This window comes from Camelina sativa, chromosome 9 (genome assembly GCF_000633955.1).
Source record: "Camelina sativa cultivar DH55 chromosome 9, Cs, whole genome shotgun sequence".
In the NCBI taxonomy this organism is placed as follows: Eukaryota; Viridiplantae; Streptophyta; class Magnoliopsida; order Brassicales; family Brassicaceae; genus Camelina; species Camelina sativa.
The window spans coordinates 17,608,666-17,622,731 of record NC_025693.1 but is presented as its reverse complement, the minus strand read 5'-3'; the positions used below and the strand labels follow the sequence as shown (position 1 = coordinate 17,622,731).

Below are 14,066 nucleotides of genomic sequence, written 5' to 3'. Positions count from 1 at the left end.
GATGTGAGAAAGACTCTCAATCGTGTCTTGCTCAAAGATTGCTGTGAATTAATTGATTTCCAATAAATTAATACGCAGCTGCTATGGTATAACATCATGACCATTTACACCAAATGTTGTCCATTTTGTCAATTGATTTATGCATTCGGATGTAGCGTTTGTATACAAATTAAAACCAGTTGCATCAAAATGAATGTAAAAAAAATACTTAGTTAATTTGGATGTATTATTGAAACAAATTAAAACCAAAATATACTTAACAACACTCATGAAACTACTCATTATTCTGGATAAAATATGTCATATTCTATGTAAATTCATTATTTTACGTCAAAAAATAAAACACATGAATTTGCACCAGTGCACCACAATCGGAGGATTACAATATCTTACCGTCAAAACAACAAAATCTGTTTTTTCGTATAAAAATTAGAGAATCTCGTTTTGGTACTAAAACAGCGAAATCTTGTTTTCACACAAAAACTATGGAAATGGAAAAAATGTTCTATCTTGTGCATCCGCGATAATGATCTCTTGTATCAATATCATTAACTTCTCAGCTCAAATTTATATAGCCACAGTTTTCATCAAGTTTTGGTTTTACATAAATCATCCACACGAAAAAACCTTAATAGAAAACTTGCAGCCGATTTCTTCCACTAACGTAGATGAATCTAACGTCTGCATGCCCAATGTTATCATACACGAAGCTGTTGGATATGGGCTTTGCCCCCAACATTCCTAAAGCCCAAACAGAAGATTCTCAAGAGGTTTTGGGTCAAAAGTCTTGGATCAGGCCATCAGGCCGCAGGGGTAAAATCGTTATTTTGCCAGAAGACAGAAGAAACCATAGGTCAAGGTTTCACTATAAATATCTGATGTCATTGTCACGTCAGGAGATCCACTTTTTGGGCAATTAGAGAAAGAAGAGCAATTATTTTCGTATTAACTGCGCTTAGCTCCTTAATTGTCGTTTTCTGTAAACCCTTCTGAAATTCCACATTAAATAAAGAACCAGATCCGATTTATTCCCACCAAAATATTCGTATTATTTACATTGTCGATTTCATACATCAACAGAAGCAGCAAATATTGACGTTGAACACAGAAAAAAATATATATGATAGTGTTGTTAGTTTGGTCGTTTGTCGCCACAGGTTCCCGTGACTATAACAGTGTAAGAATTATAATTGAGTTACGTCATTAAATCTTATAAGATTGCATAATTACGTATGTTAAGTGAAAAGGTGTGAATAATAGTTTATGTCAAAAAGTCACATGTGAAGAGCCACGACTCTTATCTCTCCTATTGTGACGAACATCTAATATAATAAAGTTTAAGGCGATGGCTGGTGCTTTATATAGTTGACATTTGTCCATTGCTAATTAAATATGGTCAAAATTGTCAACTTAATCTTTTGGTAATTAAAAAATTTGCCTTAAAAAACAAACAAATGGGATCTGAACATGCAGCCCCTGTGTTTCTCTTCCTCCCATACGGTATTTAAATTGAAGCTCGAATTTAGTTTTAGTTTTGCATTCTGCTTTTAAAAACGTAACGTCTTGCCATCAAAGTAAATTAAGTCATTTGATAATTGCTTTCTTATTTATTTCCAATTAAATATTAGTAATCTGTTTTCCATAAAATTATAATCTAATAGAATTCAGTTTCTGATTACTTTTTTTTAATTATTATAATCTATCTCCCTCAATCTACTGGGAATCAACACCCCCACCCCACACACTAACTACGCTTTTACAAATGTTACAACCTAAAAAATTTGCTCTCTACTCTACTCTAGAGTTACTCTCTAACGATGACCACCGGTAAAAATAGGATTGTTTTTGGGAAGCTTCATATTTTATAAGAAACAATCTCTTACTCAGCTTTAAATGTCTCTTCCTAGACGAAAATGTAAATCAACTACCTAATCCACACCACACCTATCTCACCTACTGTATATTAAAACCCTCCTCTCTAACTAATTTTTTACTTGCTTTCAGACATGCAACTCACCTATCTAAGTTCGAAGATATGTTGATTCTGGGAAAGCAGTGTCTCTCTTTGGGAAAAAATTACCATTGAAACACATGCCAAACTTCTTACACTCTGGGCAGACTATTTATATTTGAATGCAACATCGTCAACCCAATGTTTTTGTAACTCTAACAATTCCGCAAAAGATATTATATTTCATATACATCTGGTTAATTTTGTATTTGTTTTCTCCTCATTCTCCAACATGTAATATATATTGCTTCCAATTAAATCAGTTTTTGTCATACTTTTCACATCAGTTTTTCCCAATATTCGTACAATAATCTTTTAAAATGAACAATAATCTTATAGTCTTTCATATTTTCCCCAGTAACTATTTCAAGGCAAGTAATGTCACGTCAATTTTAGTTGGCAAAATTTATTAAGACCCAAAAGATTTGTATATGATTGAACAAATAGAGACTTACGTCAAACAACAAGGATGGAGGCCAGGGAATATGACCAATTTATATTTTATTTTTACTACTATTACTTAAAACATCGTCTAGCGCAAAATATTAAATATTTTCTAACTGCATGGGTTTACTATATTTGCGACACATGTCTTTCTCACTAATCTTAAATTAAATATTTTTTAATACTTCATTTTATTTGTATCTTATATGGTGGGACTTTAATTTTTTTTTAACATTGTGACAAAATATATTTTTTCCAACTTTTTGTTTCAACATGTAATATATTTCCTAATGAAATCATATGCCATATTACCAATAAATAAAAACTACTGATCAAACCAATTATAAAAAAAAATGTTTTCATACTTTCAAAGTAAAAGTTGAAATCAAATTAAATTATGATAGACTTATTAATTTATGTTCTAATATATTTTAAAAATTACATTGTATTTAATAATCATATATTTTGTATTAAAGACAAAACTAAAATAAAAATTTAATTTGTATTTAATATTTTATAAGTTACAGTTTGTATATAAATATTTTAATTACTTATATTTATATTAAATATTTTATTTCATCATCGTGCGTAGCATATAAGCTAAAATATTTGTAATATTTTTAAGGAACATTTGTTTTTGGTGTAAAGTGAAAGTGGTTGAAGTTGTGTATTGCGCAATAGGTGGCACTACATTTCATGCACTAACTGTAATTTGAAAATGAAAAACTCTGGTTTGACCTTGACACGTCACACGTTCTCTCCATCTGAAGCCGTGGGAATACTCCGGTGTGTTGTTTTCAATAAGTCTGGAGTGTGGCAATCCGTTGTTTCATATGTTTTTTTATTTTATTTTGTGTACTAACTATTTCAATGTACTATTCAAACTAAAATTGTCAACCCAAGTCACTTTTTTATTCTTAGGCCAACTTAGATGAATTGGACGACGAGGTGGCTTAGCTCATCAAAGACTTAATAGGGAAGACATTCTATTCCAATGTCAAAGAGTCTACATACAATTTCACGGCTCTATGTACTAGAGTTTCACTGTCAGTCTGTCACATCTATCAAATACGATCAACAACACTTACCCTTAGAACTTGAAACACACATGTGGAAAAAATTCCAACAAGGAATCATAAACCATTTACGCTTGAATTTTAACATTTTCAATTTTACATTTTTCCCTTTGTTATTTTAACAGATAATTACTGATGATGTAAACCAAAGCTTAAAACTAAGGTTGAAGTCTCTCCAAGATTTGCAAGGGATAAAGGCATTGATTGGGGTTTTAACATTACTGGTCTACTGTTGACAGGAAATACAACAACAAAAGTAAAACAACTTCTGATGTTGGGAGAAACCAGCAGGAAAAGGGAATAAAACACTTGTCGTTTCATCTGCAAAGCAAAGACAAATACAAGCCACATAAAAAGAAGACAGTACAAATTTCAAATTTCACCGTATATGTCTTACAAATTGGTAGCATCCCAAAACAACACATTCAAATTGTAAAACAGAGAGATATTTTAATCTTTTATACATTTTGTTATTTAATAAATTAAACAAGACTAATAAATTAAATTATACATCAAGGTTTGTTTTTAGTACTGAAGTGTCGGTTGGGGTTGGGTATGGATAAATTATTATTTATGCTATGGATTATTCAAATCTCCTTGTGATGATGATGTCAAATATGGACAATTAGTTGATCTTTTCATCAGAATTGAATGATTTTAGGTTTTTAGAAATTGATTTGTTGAATTTAGTATTAGACATTTCTCTTAAGGATAATATAAGTGAAATTTACAAGAACATAAGATTTCTATTTTTCTCACTTAAGCTTGTAGGTAACTCTCTTTTGAAGAGAAAAATAGTCTTTTTCAATAATTTAATATATACAGTTTGATTGTAAAATAAAAGTAAAAATAAATTTGTGTGTAGCACGGAATAACCTCTAGTATACAGTAGAACCTCTATAAATTAATACTCTTTAAATTAATACTCGCTATAAATTAATAAATTCTACCGGTCCCAAGTTGGGCCGGTGTAAAAAATGACACATTTCGATAAAATAATAAGATAATATTTATTTTGGAAATCCTATGTAAAAATATGGTCCCATCAATATCATAAATTAATAATCAAATAAACTAATATATATATATATATATAAGAAAATGTAGTGAAATATGACTTTATTTTGTTTGTTTATTCTTGAATTTCGATTCTTATTGGAGCTTATCTTAATCTTTTTAGTTGGTATCTTCTCAAATAGCATCCAAAGATTGTGGAGAGTCGTAGATGCAATAATTTGTTCTTTAAATATAACTGGTTATAAAGGTACCGTAATATTTTCTTCGACTTCATCATTACCATGAAGGATAGCAGTAGCAATTTCTTCTAAACTCTAAACTTCTAACATTTTATCATTTTTACTTAGATAATCTAATAAATAATTGATATTCATCTTATTACGATAGGAAAGACCGCAAGATTATAAATTAAGAATATTCTTTAAAAATGTAAACGATAACAAAAGTATTTTATTTTGTAATAGAAATTTTTCAAAGTTATAAAAATGAAAGAATATCTTCATAAATTAATAAAATATTAATTTATTGATAAATTAATAATTATTAATTTATCGATAAATTAAAACCTCTATAAATTAATAAAATTTCATGGTCCCGACCTGATTAATTTATAGAGGTTTTACTGTATATATAAACGCTGTCATAGCATTGTAAATATAACAAGTTTTAGTGTAAAAGAAATTTATATTTCATTATTGACTTCTCTAAATGAGAAGAGACAGAGGTCTCTTACTCGGTTTTTTTTCTTCTCTCAATATTCTAACAAACAGTGAGTGAAAATTGTTGGTTTGACAATCCCAACGCTGCGATCAGTCGTGGTGATATTAACTATTTTCTTTGATCGCAGAAAAAAATCAATGTAGCGACTGTTTAAGTAGCAATTAGTCATAGCAATCAGTCGCATGATTGTTAAACGAACAACATCATGCGATTCATAGTCGCAATCACAATCAAACGAACATAACCAAACTTAAGAAGATTCAAGAGAATACATTAAAGGCTGGAGCAGTTTTAGCAACTTTAATGAAAACATCTTCAAGAGTTGTATCCGCAAGTCCCCAAGCAAACACCTTGAAATTCCTCTTCGCCTTCTCAACCGCCTGAAACACTTCCGAGATCCGAACTTCCTCTTTTGGGATCTCAAATTTCTGTGTCCCTGCGATGTGATATATCTTCTTGGCGTTTGGGGAAACATCTTGAACCAACATCTCCACATCATTCTCATGTTCTGATGATGTTGTCATTGTTAACACATAAGATCCGCCATACCTTCTCTTTAGCTCTTTTGGATTCCCTATGCATTGTAACCTTCCGTTTACAAAAATCCCCAATCGGTCACAAAGAAACTCTGCTTCTTCCATTGAATGAGTAGTGAGGATTATCGCACTGTGTTTTTTTGCTTTCTTGATGACTGTCCACAGGTTCATTCTTGAAGCTGGATCAAGTCCTGTGCTTGGCTCATCCATATAAACCACCTTTTAAGAGTATTAACATATGGAAAAATGCAATTTTTAAAAACTTGTAAATTCAACCTCTCTAGGTGGTTAACAAATAAAAATGAGTAAGCCAAATGAATGAATACCTTAGGACTCCCGATAAGTGAAATGGCTACGCTTAGCCGTCTTTTCATACCTCCGCTGTATTTTCCAGCAGGTTTATCAGCAACTCCTCCATAGAGAAGGTTCACACTCTTAAGAGACTCTTCTACAGCCTGATATATATAAAATGATCATCCATGAACTGTTGTGTCGATACTTAATATTATAAGAGTAAAAGAAATGGTAAGTAATTAAGATTGATAACATACTTGGTTAAGATAAGAGCCTTTGAGATTCCTAAGTCTCCCATAAAAGAGCAGATGTTCCCTTCCTGTCAGCGTTTCCCAGAGCAAGCTGGTACACATATAACAGACTATAAGAGAATGATAAAAACAACTAAATGATCCTCTGTGTAAATGAACAGTGTAAAAATATTCTAAGAATTGGTTACTCGTGTTGTGGGCATACACCCATGCTGGTGTATATTCTGTCCATATCCTTGCAAATGTCCAAACCTTGAACAAAAGCTGTCCCAGATGTTGGTTTCACAAGGCCAGTCATCTGAATAGAAAAATAAAATACTACTTGTAATATTTGGGAGAGTTTTTCAAATGAGAAGAGAAGCTCAACTAAAAGCACAAAATATTTTTATGACCATTTAAGTACTAACCATATTGATAAAAGAGGTCTTGCCAGCACCATTGGGCCCTAACATACCAAAGCATTCACTTGAAGTCACTCCAAGAGATAATCCTCGAACTGCCTTTTTAGGCGGGTTCCCATCCCTACCTGGATATACCTTCTTCAAGTGGTCACATACAATCGCATGGCTTATGCTTGGCTCAACCATCAATTGCTTAACTTTTTCACTCTGATTAAAAACAAACAAACAAAATTCGAAACAGCTAGAAAAAACGCAAAGAACGTAGAATGGGTTCTGAATTCCTTTTGAAATACCTCTTGAATGACATCTAGTTTCTCCATTTCTACGGAAACTGTAGAGACTCGTCTGTGCATGCTAGTACTTTGTGGATAAGGAGATTTCTTGAAAGGTTTTTGTTTTTTCAAGAAAAACAAAGGGTGTTTTCCCGATGAAGATATCTTATTGATATAATATGTTGCAATGAGTGCAACAAACCACTCAACGATAATAATGTAGAAAACTTCATCCATTGCATTATCACTGAAATCTTTCCACTTCATCCCATCTTTCCCAATCAAATTTCCCTCATAAGCATATTGCGCGAGCTCATACAACCCACGGTACAAAGAGAAGCCAGGAAACAGTTCCAGGACAAAAATCCATCCTCCTAGATAAACAAAAGATTACATTAGCATTGTAGTCAGTTGTGAGAATAAACATTTCAACGAAGAAAACACATAACTGTTCCTCAAGTTCATCTTGATAACTTACTCGAAAACGATAAATCTTCAATGCGATAGTGGAAGAGATACAAGCTTAGTAGCCCAGATCCAAATACGTATACGTAAGCAACAACTATAGTTTGGCCATAAAAGAGAGAGAGAGTGTGTTCTTGTTAGCACCAACATGTTCTTGAGCACATGCATTTAGTAAACGTGTGACTAAAGTTATTACCTGATGCTGTCTCAACCTTTGAAAATGCTGAGGAAACTAGAAAGGCGATGGAGATTTGCAGATTTATGTAGAGAAAATAGAAAACGAACTGGAAGCTCAAGTCATTAAGGCGAAAGAACTTCAGTCCTGTAAGTAACTATAGCTGCTATAATAACAACACCAGAAAAGGTAACTTGCTCCTTAAGACATAACAATGGATGACATACCTATTGCTGAGCCAAATATCATCAAGCATATAATGTATAACGTGGATATAGCGAGAAAATATGCGTAGGTTATCATCCAATATGGACCATCTCCTAGGCCATGCATTTTCATTATAACTCTTAGACGGTGCTGCTTCTCATACACCAATGAGGTCAAGATCACCTGCATATAAATGCATGTCATTATATGACTCTTTATGGATACAGGCTTTTGAGAAAACAATTGGGGAAATTGCTTCCAAGATTTACAGAATGTAGAATGAGTACTGTGAGAGCCTAAAGGAGTCTATCTGTAGTAAGCAAACTTACAGGTAGCAGAAGAAGAATAACCCATGTGAAGAATACTGAACCAATTAGAGATGCGATGTCTAGACGAAGTTTAGTTTCTTGTTTAGGCATTTCTTTGACAAACTCAAACAACATCTTTGTCCCAGCGCCTTGCAAATACTGAAGATAAGCATTTGATACCTGCAGTTTTGCAAAGTATGTATGAGAATATATTCATTTTAGAAAATGCATATTGTAAATTTGTAATGCAAGGAAGTTTTTTGTACATCACTTAGTTCCTTACCAAATTGACTAAGGGGGGAACTCGGACCAACTTTATATTACGCTTATTTCCTCTATTTTCTGCTTCACCTTTGTAGGTTGCGTTATACCATATGTTCACATTGAAGTTACTTCTATCGGTGTCCAAAAGATCATACGCTAAAGTAACAAAAAAAAACAAGACAGAACAAAAACATTCAGAATTTCATGTGCATGCTAAATTGCTAAGAACTATAGATTTAAAAAAAAAAAAAAAAAAAACAAACAAAGAAGTCAAATTACAACCTGCAACAATCTCACTTATTTTCCCATCAGAATTCCCTTGCTGATAACCTTTAAAAATCTCATGATTGACCTCTCTAGAGCTATTTCTCCAAAGATTCAATCCTTGAACGCATCTCATCTCTGGTATCAGATGAAAATAAGGAAAATTTGGAAAAACAAAATGTTTGTTTAACAAACTAATGAAAATATCATTCAATAGAAAGCAAAATATGCATCTCATTATTCTTTAAAACGTCTAAATTAGGGGGAAAAAAACTTTGTACCTTTGGTAAAATTGAGAGGTGCTTGTCCAACTGAGAATGTAAAGTTAGAATTTGGAGGGCACCGAGGTTGGATGTTGTACATGGTAAGATCTGAGACAATCCCTGCATCAAGATAATTGGTGGCACTTCCCTTATATGTTGTAGCCTGAAAACATGAGCTCAAAGTAAAAAACTATCACAAAGATATATATTCACATCACTCACTGGGAGAACTTACCAAGAGATTATCCGCTACACCGGAAAAGAGGTCAGAGGAATCCATTGTAAAAGACCTCTTGAGAAGGTTGTTAGATAAAGCTGGAGAAAAACATAACCATTAGTTCCAATGGAAAACAGTGTGGAACAATATGCCTAAAGGCTAAAGAAGAAGAGAAATTGACATACTTGCTCCAAGAGAATGATTATTCCCAGTGAGAAGTATCGTTACAGGACAAATATTTTTTCGTCTGCACGAGTCATCATCAGTGAAACTGGCATCAGCAGCGCGAGCCTGAGGATGCGGGATTAGGATCAAAGGAGGCCATGGTTGAGGTTTTGGGAAAGCACAAAAGACTCCTTGGTCCCTAGACGAATATTGGACACCGCATACCATTTCGCATTTGCCCTCTCCAGTTTTGTCAATGCATTTACATCCACATTGATTATCTACAGAGTTATTGACTTGTGAATCGAACAGAGCTTGGATACACAAAAGACATATGCAGAGATAGAAAGGGATCATGATGAGTCGAACGTTGCTCCATATGTTCCGTTTCTACAAAAACCACCANATTACGCTTATTTCCTCTATTTTCTGCTTCACCTTTGTAGGTTGCGTTATACCATATGTTCACATTGAAGTTACTTCTATCGGTGTCCAAAAGATCATACGCTAAAGTAACAAAAAAAAACAAGACAGAACAAAAACATTCAGAATTTCATGTGCATGCTAAATTGCTAAGAACTATAGATTAAAAAAAAAAAAAAAAAAACAAACAAAGAAGTCAAATTACAACCTGCAACAATCTCACTTATTTTCCCATCAGAATTCCCTTGCTGATAACCTTTAAAAATCTCATGATTGACCTCTCTAGAGCTATTTCTCCAAAGATTCAATCCTTGAACGCATCTCATCTCTGGTATCAGATGAAAATAAGGAAAATTTGGAAAAACAAAATGTTTGTTTAACAAACTAATGAAAATATCATTCAATAGAAAGCAAAATATGCATCTCATTATTCTTTAAAACGTCTAAATTAGGGGGAAAAAAACTTTGTACCTTTGGTAAAATTGAGAGGTGCTTGTCCAACTGAGAATGTAAAGTTAGAATTTGGAGGGCACCGAGGTTGGATGTTGTACATGGTAAGATCTGAGACAATCCCTGCATCAAGATAATTGGTGGCACTTCCCTTATATGTTGTAGCCTGAAAACATGAGCTCAAAGTAAAAAACTATCACAAAGATATATATTCACATCACTCACTGGGAGAACTTACCAAGAGATTATCCGCTACACCGGAAAAGAGGTCAGAGGAATCCATTGTAAAAGACCTCTTGAGAAGGTTGTTAGATAAAGCTGGAGAAAAACATAACCATTAGTTCCAATGGAAAACAGTGTGGAACAATATGCCTAAAGGCTAAAGAAGAAGAGAAATTGACATACTTGCTCCAAGAGAATGATTATTCCCAGTGAGAAGTATCGTTACAGGACAAATATTTTTTCGTCTGCACGAGTCATCATCAGTGAAACTGGCATCAGCAGCGCGAGCCTGAGGATGCGGGATTAGGATCAAAGGAGGCCATGGTTGAGGTTTTGGGAAAGCACAAAAGACTCCTTGGTCCCTAGACGAATATTGGACACCGCATACCATTTCGCATTTGCCCTCTCCAGTTTTGTCAATGCATTTACATCCACATTGATTATCTACAGAGTTATTGACTTGTGAATCGAACAGAGCTTGGATACACAAAAGACATATGCAGAGATAGAAAGGGATCATGATGAGTCGAACGTTGCTCCATATGTTCCGTTTCTACAAAAACCACCAAAGAACATGCAAAAAAATATCAATAGAGATGTTCAAATTTGTACACAAAATCGATCAGATATATATAATACTACTAGTAGACAGACGCGTGCATGCATATATGTATGTGTAGTGTAATAATGGATTTTACTATGTGACATGAATTAAAACACCGAACCTGATAGGTTAAGTTTTTTCTAAGTATAGCATTAGCACGCGTCAAGAAGCTGGCTGGAGCAGAATCCGCCATTGATGTAAGCTTTCGGTAGCTACCCTTCTTCTTTGTACACAAAAAATATACGAACCATTCTATTATCCCTAAGGCTAAGGCTAGCTACCTTTTTTATTTGATAAATTGCATTTTACTATAATTTTAAAATGCGATAGCTAAGAAAATAAATAGCAATAAAATCAATATTGGACTTTCGAACGAGTGATCCTCACGACCCTTTTTGATTCGTCAAACCTAAGGGTTTAAAATATTATTACTATAATTTAGTTATTAGGTGTGTGCACCATCAATAAAAAACAAACTACCAAATCCTCGTTAGCAAATAAAAAAAAAACTACCAAATCATTCCTATGTCTGACCAAAATAATAATAAAACATATGATATAGTTGGAATAGATTAGCGTGGGTTTTTTTTTGGGATTACTATATGTTTATTTTTTATTTATTAATCAGCTTGTCAAAGACTCAAAGTGCTCTTTGAATAAATATATTTCTTATACTATCAAAAGTTATTAATTGTTTTCTGTCGACAACCAAAAGGCAAAAGAATATCCCACAGAGAGTTATATTTCCATGGTACTTAATAACTACAAAAGGTGAAGATGACACGTCCAAATTCCGGCCATGCCAGTTTTCTTACACGTTTTTGAGTTTCGTGAATGTTGAAAACATATTCTTTTTGTCATGTATAGGTAAATTGTTTTGTAACGTAATTAATTAAATAATTTATAAAGGTGGAATATAAAAGATACAAAGTTAAAAAGTTGAATGAATCCCCACAGCTGTAAACACCTTAAGTGGCTATCGCAGGAACCATTTTTACCATCTTCGGAACACACGCCAAACCTTCGGACTATTGGGCTATTCAGGATTCACTAGGCTTTGGATACCTGAATTATAAAAAAAAAAAAAAAAGTTGAATGATAATCTATCAAAGCTCTCAACTCCTTTTTTATTAATGACATAGATATATTACATATTTGCATGCATCGGATTTGGATCCAAGACATTTGTACAAATTCATACATTATCTATTGTGAATATGTTAGTCATATCTATGTGATAGTAAAACACAATTTATGGATTAAACGCGCTTCCATGTTATACGTGTGTTACACTAATTTACACGCTACCTGTTACTAATAAAACGGGAAATAAATGGTTTCCCCCCATTGACTTTTTTTACTTGGAACTTGGAAGCATTTATTAAATAATTTATAATTGAAAGATTTTTTTTTTTTTTGGTAACGAAGACTTTTTCACGATGCTGACATTGAAGGAAGTTTAACCACAATATATATTATACACATCAAGAAAAAATTCTACGGCTGTTTGACAAAATATAATCGACACATTCTTCTGACCTTTAAATTAAATGATTCACAAGGTTGAACCTGGATAGTTGGAATATTGAATTTTTTATTATGATTTGTTTGATTGATAATTATGTATAGTTGCGGTACTGTATGAAGTATATACAGTTTCTAAAATTACCAAACATAAAATAAAACGATATCAAAAACATCAATAAAAACATTATTTTCAGTTTTTTCTAATAATTTTCTCTTGTTACTATTTTATAAGTATTTTTATATCGGTTTTATCAATTTCAATTTTAATTTTCTTGTTATTGTAGAATTCTATAAAACCTAAATTTAAAATTTGTTGGATATATATAATATTAGTTATATTATGTTAAATATCAAAAATATTATAAAAAACCTAAATATATACGTATAATAAAAGAGAAAAAAATCAAATTAAAAAAAAAACCAGTAGTACTAGTTGCTGCAGTCAAAGCTTCGAAAAAAATATAATACGTTTCCTAGTAAAAGAAGTATGATTCTTTTTGTTCTCTGACAAATAATTAGCAACTAATTAAACTTCATTATTACACCAAAGAAGTTAACCGGCAGTTTCGTAAAGCCAAAATCTGAGTGGGCAAATCCGTAATTGTCTAAAGACACCAAAATCATATAAATAGACTCTTTTACCCCTTCCCTTAAATCGTCCCCCATCCAAAAAAAAAAAAAAAAAAAAAATCAGATCATCACACAGTCAGATTCCCAAAAAATTCGAAAAACAAAAACGTCAGAGAGAGAGAGAGAGAGAGAGAGAGAGAGGCTTTAAACTCTAAAGCCATGTCGTCGTCGTCGTCGTCGTCGTTGCAGAGAGGTTTGCCTCTTCTCTGGCAACAGTACACGGCGCTTTTCTCTAAAAACCTTTTGCTCTCATGGCGAAGCAAACGAGCCACGTTTCTTCAGCTCTTCGCTTCTTTCTTCTTCATCCTCCTCATCTTCTGTATCCAAGAAGCTATGGAGAAGAGCTTCGCTTCCTCCACCGCTCTCAAAACTGTCACCGATCCGACGGCGTTGATCTCTCCGCCGATTCCGCCTTGCGAGGATAAGTTCTTCGTGAATCTCCCCTGCTATGACTTTGTCTGGAGTGGGAATCGCAGTCCCAGGGCGACGCAGATTGTTAATGCGATTATGAAAAACAATCCAGGGAGACCGATTCCGACTGAGAAGGTAACTTTTGTATATCTCATCAATTCGTTTTGATTTTGTCAATTTTGAGTAATTTTAAGTAGAATTTAGATGGTGATGTTGTGAATTTGTGTATTTTAGGTTCGATCATTTAGGGATCCTGATGAGGTAGATGCATGGCTCTTGGCGAATCCTTTGTTAGTTCCAGGAGCGTTGCATTTTCTGGAAAGGAATGCTACAGTGATTAGTTATGGTATTCAAACTAATTCAACTCCAGAGATGAATAGAGGAAGGTTTGAAGATCCCACTTTTAAGTTCCAAATACCTCTTCAAATCGCCGCTGAGCGTGAAATCGC

The 14,066-nt window shown here is 33.3% G+C and overlaps 2 protein-coding genes across 3 annotated transcripts in view; one reads left to right on the top strand and one right to left on the bottom strand.

Annotated features, from left to right (window-relative positions):
- On the bottom strand, positions 5,365-11,309 carry LOC104711238 (ABC transporter A family member 3-like). Of its 2 annotated transcripts, none has more exons than XM_010427922.2 (16): positions 11,171-11,309; positions 10,629-10,998; positions 10,462-10,541; positions 10,245-10,389; positions 9,982-10,101; positions 8,461-8,597; positions 8,199-8,357; positions 7,890-8,052; positions 7,684-7,809; positions 7,501-7,584; positions 7,044-7,396; positions 6,757-6,957; positions 6,538-6,647; positions 6,356-6,440; positions 6,131-6,259; positions 5,365-6,023 (listed from the first exon to the last, which is right to left on the bottom strand). In XM_010427922.2, exons 1-16 carry the CDS (start codon positions 11,240-11,242, stop codon positions 5,529-5,531), a joined length of 2,829 nt encoding a protein of 942 aa, XP_010426224.1. In that variant the 5' UTR covers positions 11,243-11,309; the 3' UTR covers positions 5,365-5,528. The 2 variants fall into 2 exon arrangements, with proteins under 2 accessions (XP_010426224.1, XP_019085909.1); XM_019230364.1 differs by lacking the exon at positions 10,462-10,541 and adding an exon at positions 8,724-8,848 and having other exon boundaries at positions 10,001-10,039; positions 10,238-10,389; positions 10,672-10,998.
- The window catches only part of LOC104780577 (ABC transporter A family member 2), a 7,801-nt gene continuing 6,989 nt past the window's right edge, over positions 13,255-14,066 (top strand). Inside the window, exons 1-2 of the mRNA XM_010427920.2 lie at positions 13,255-13,752; positions 13,852-14,003. Of these exons, the coding sequence (XP_010426222.1) occupies positions 13,366-13,752; positions 13,852-14,003 (539 nt within the window). The 5' untranslated portion in view covers positions 13,255-13,365. The remainder of the gene's footprint in view (positions 13,753-13,851; positions 14,004-14,066) is intronic.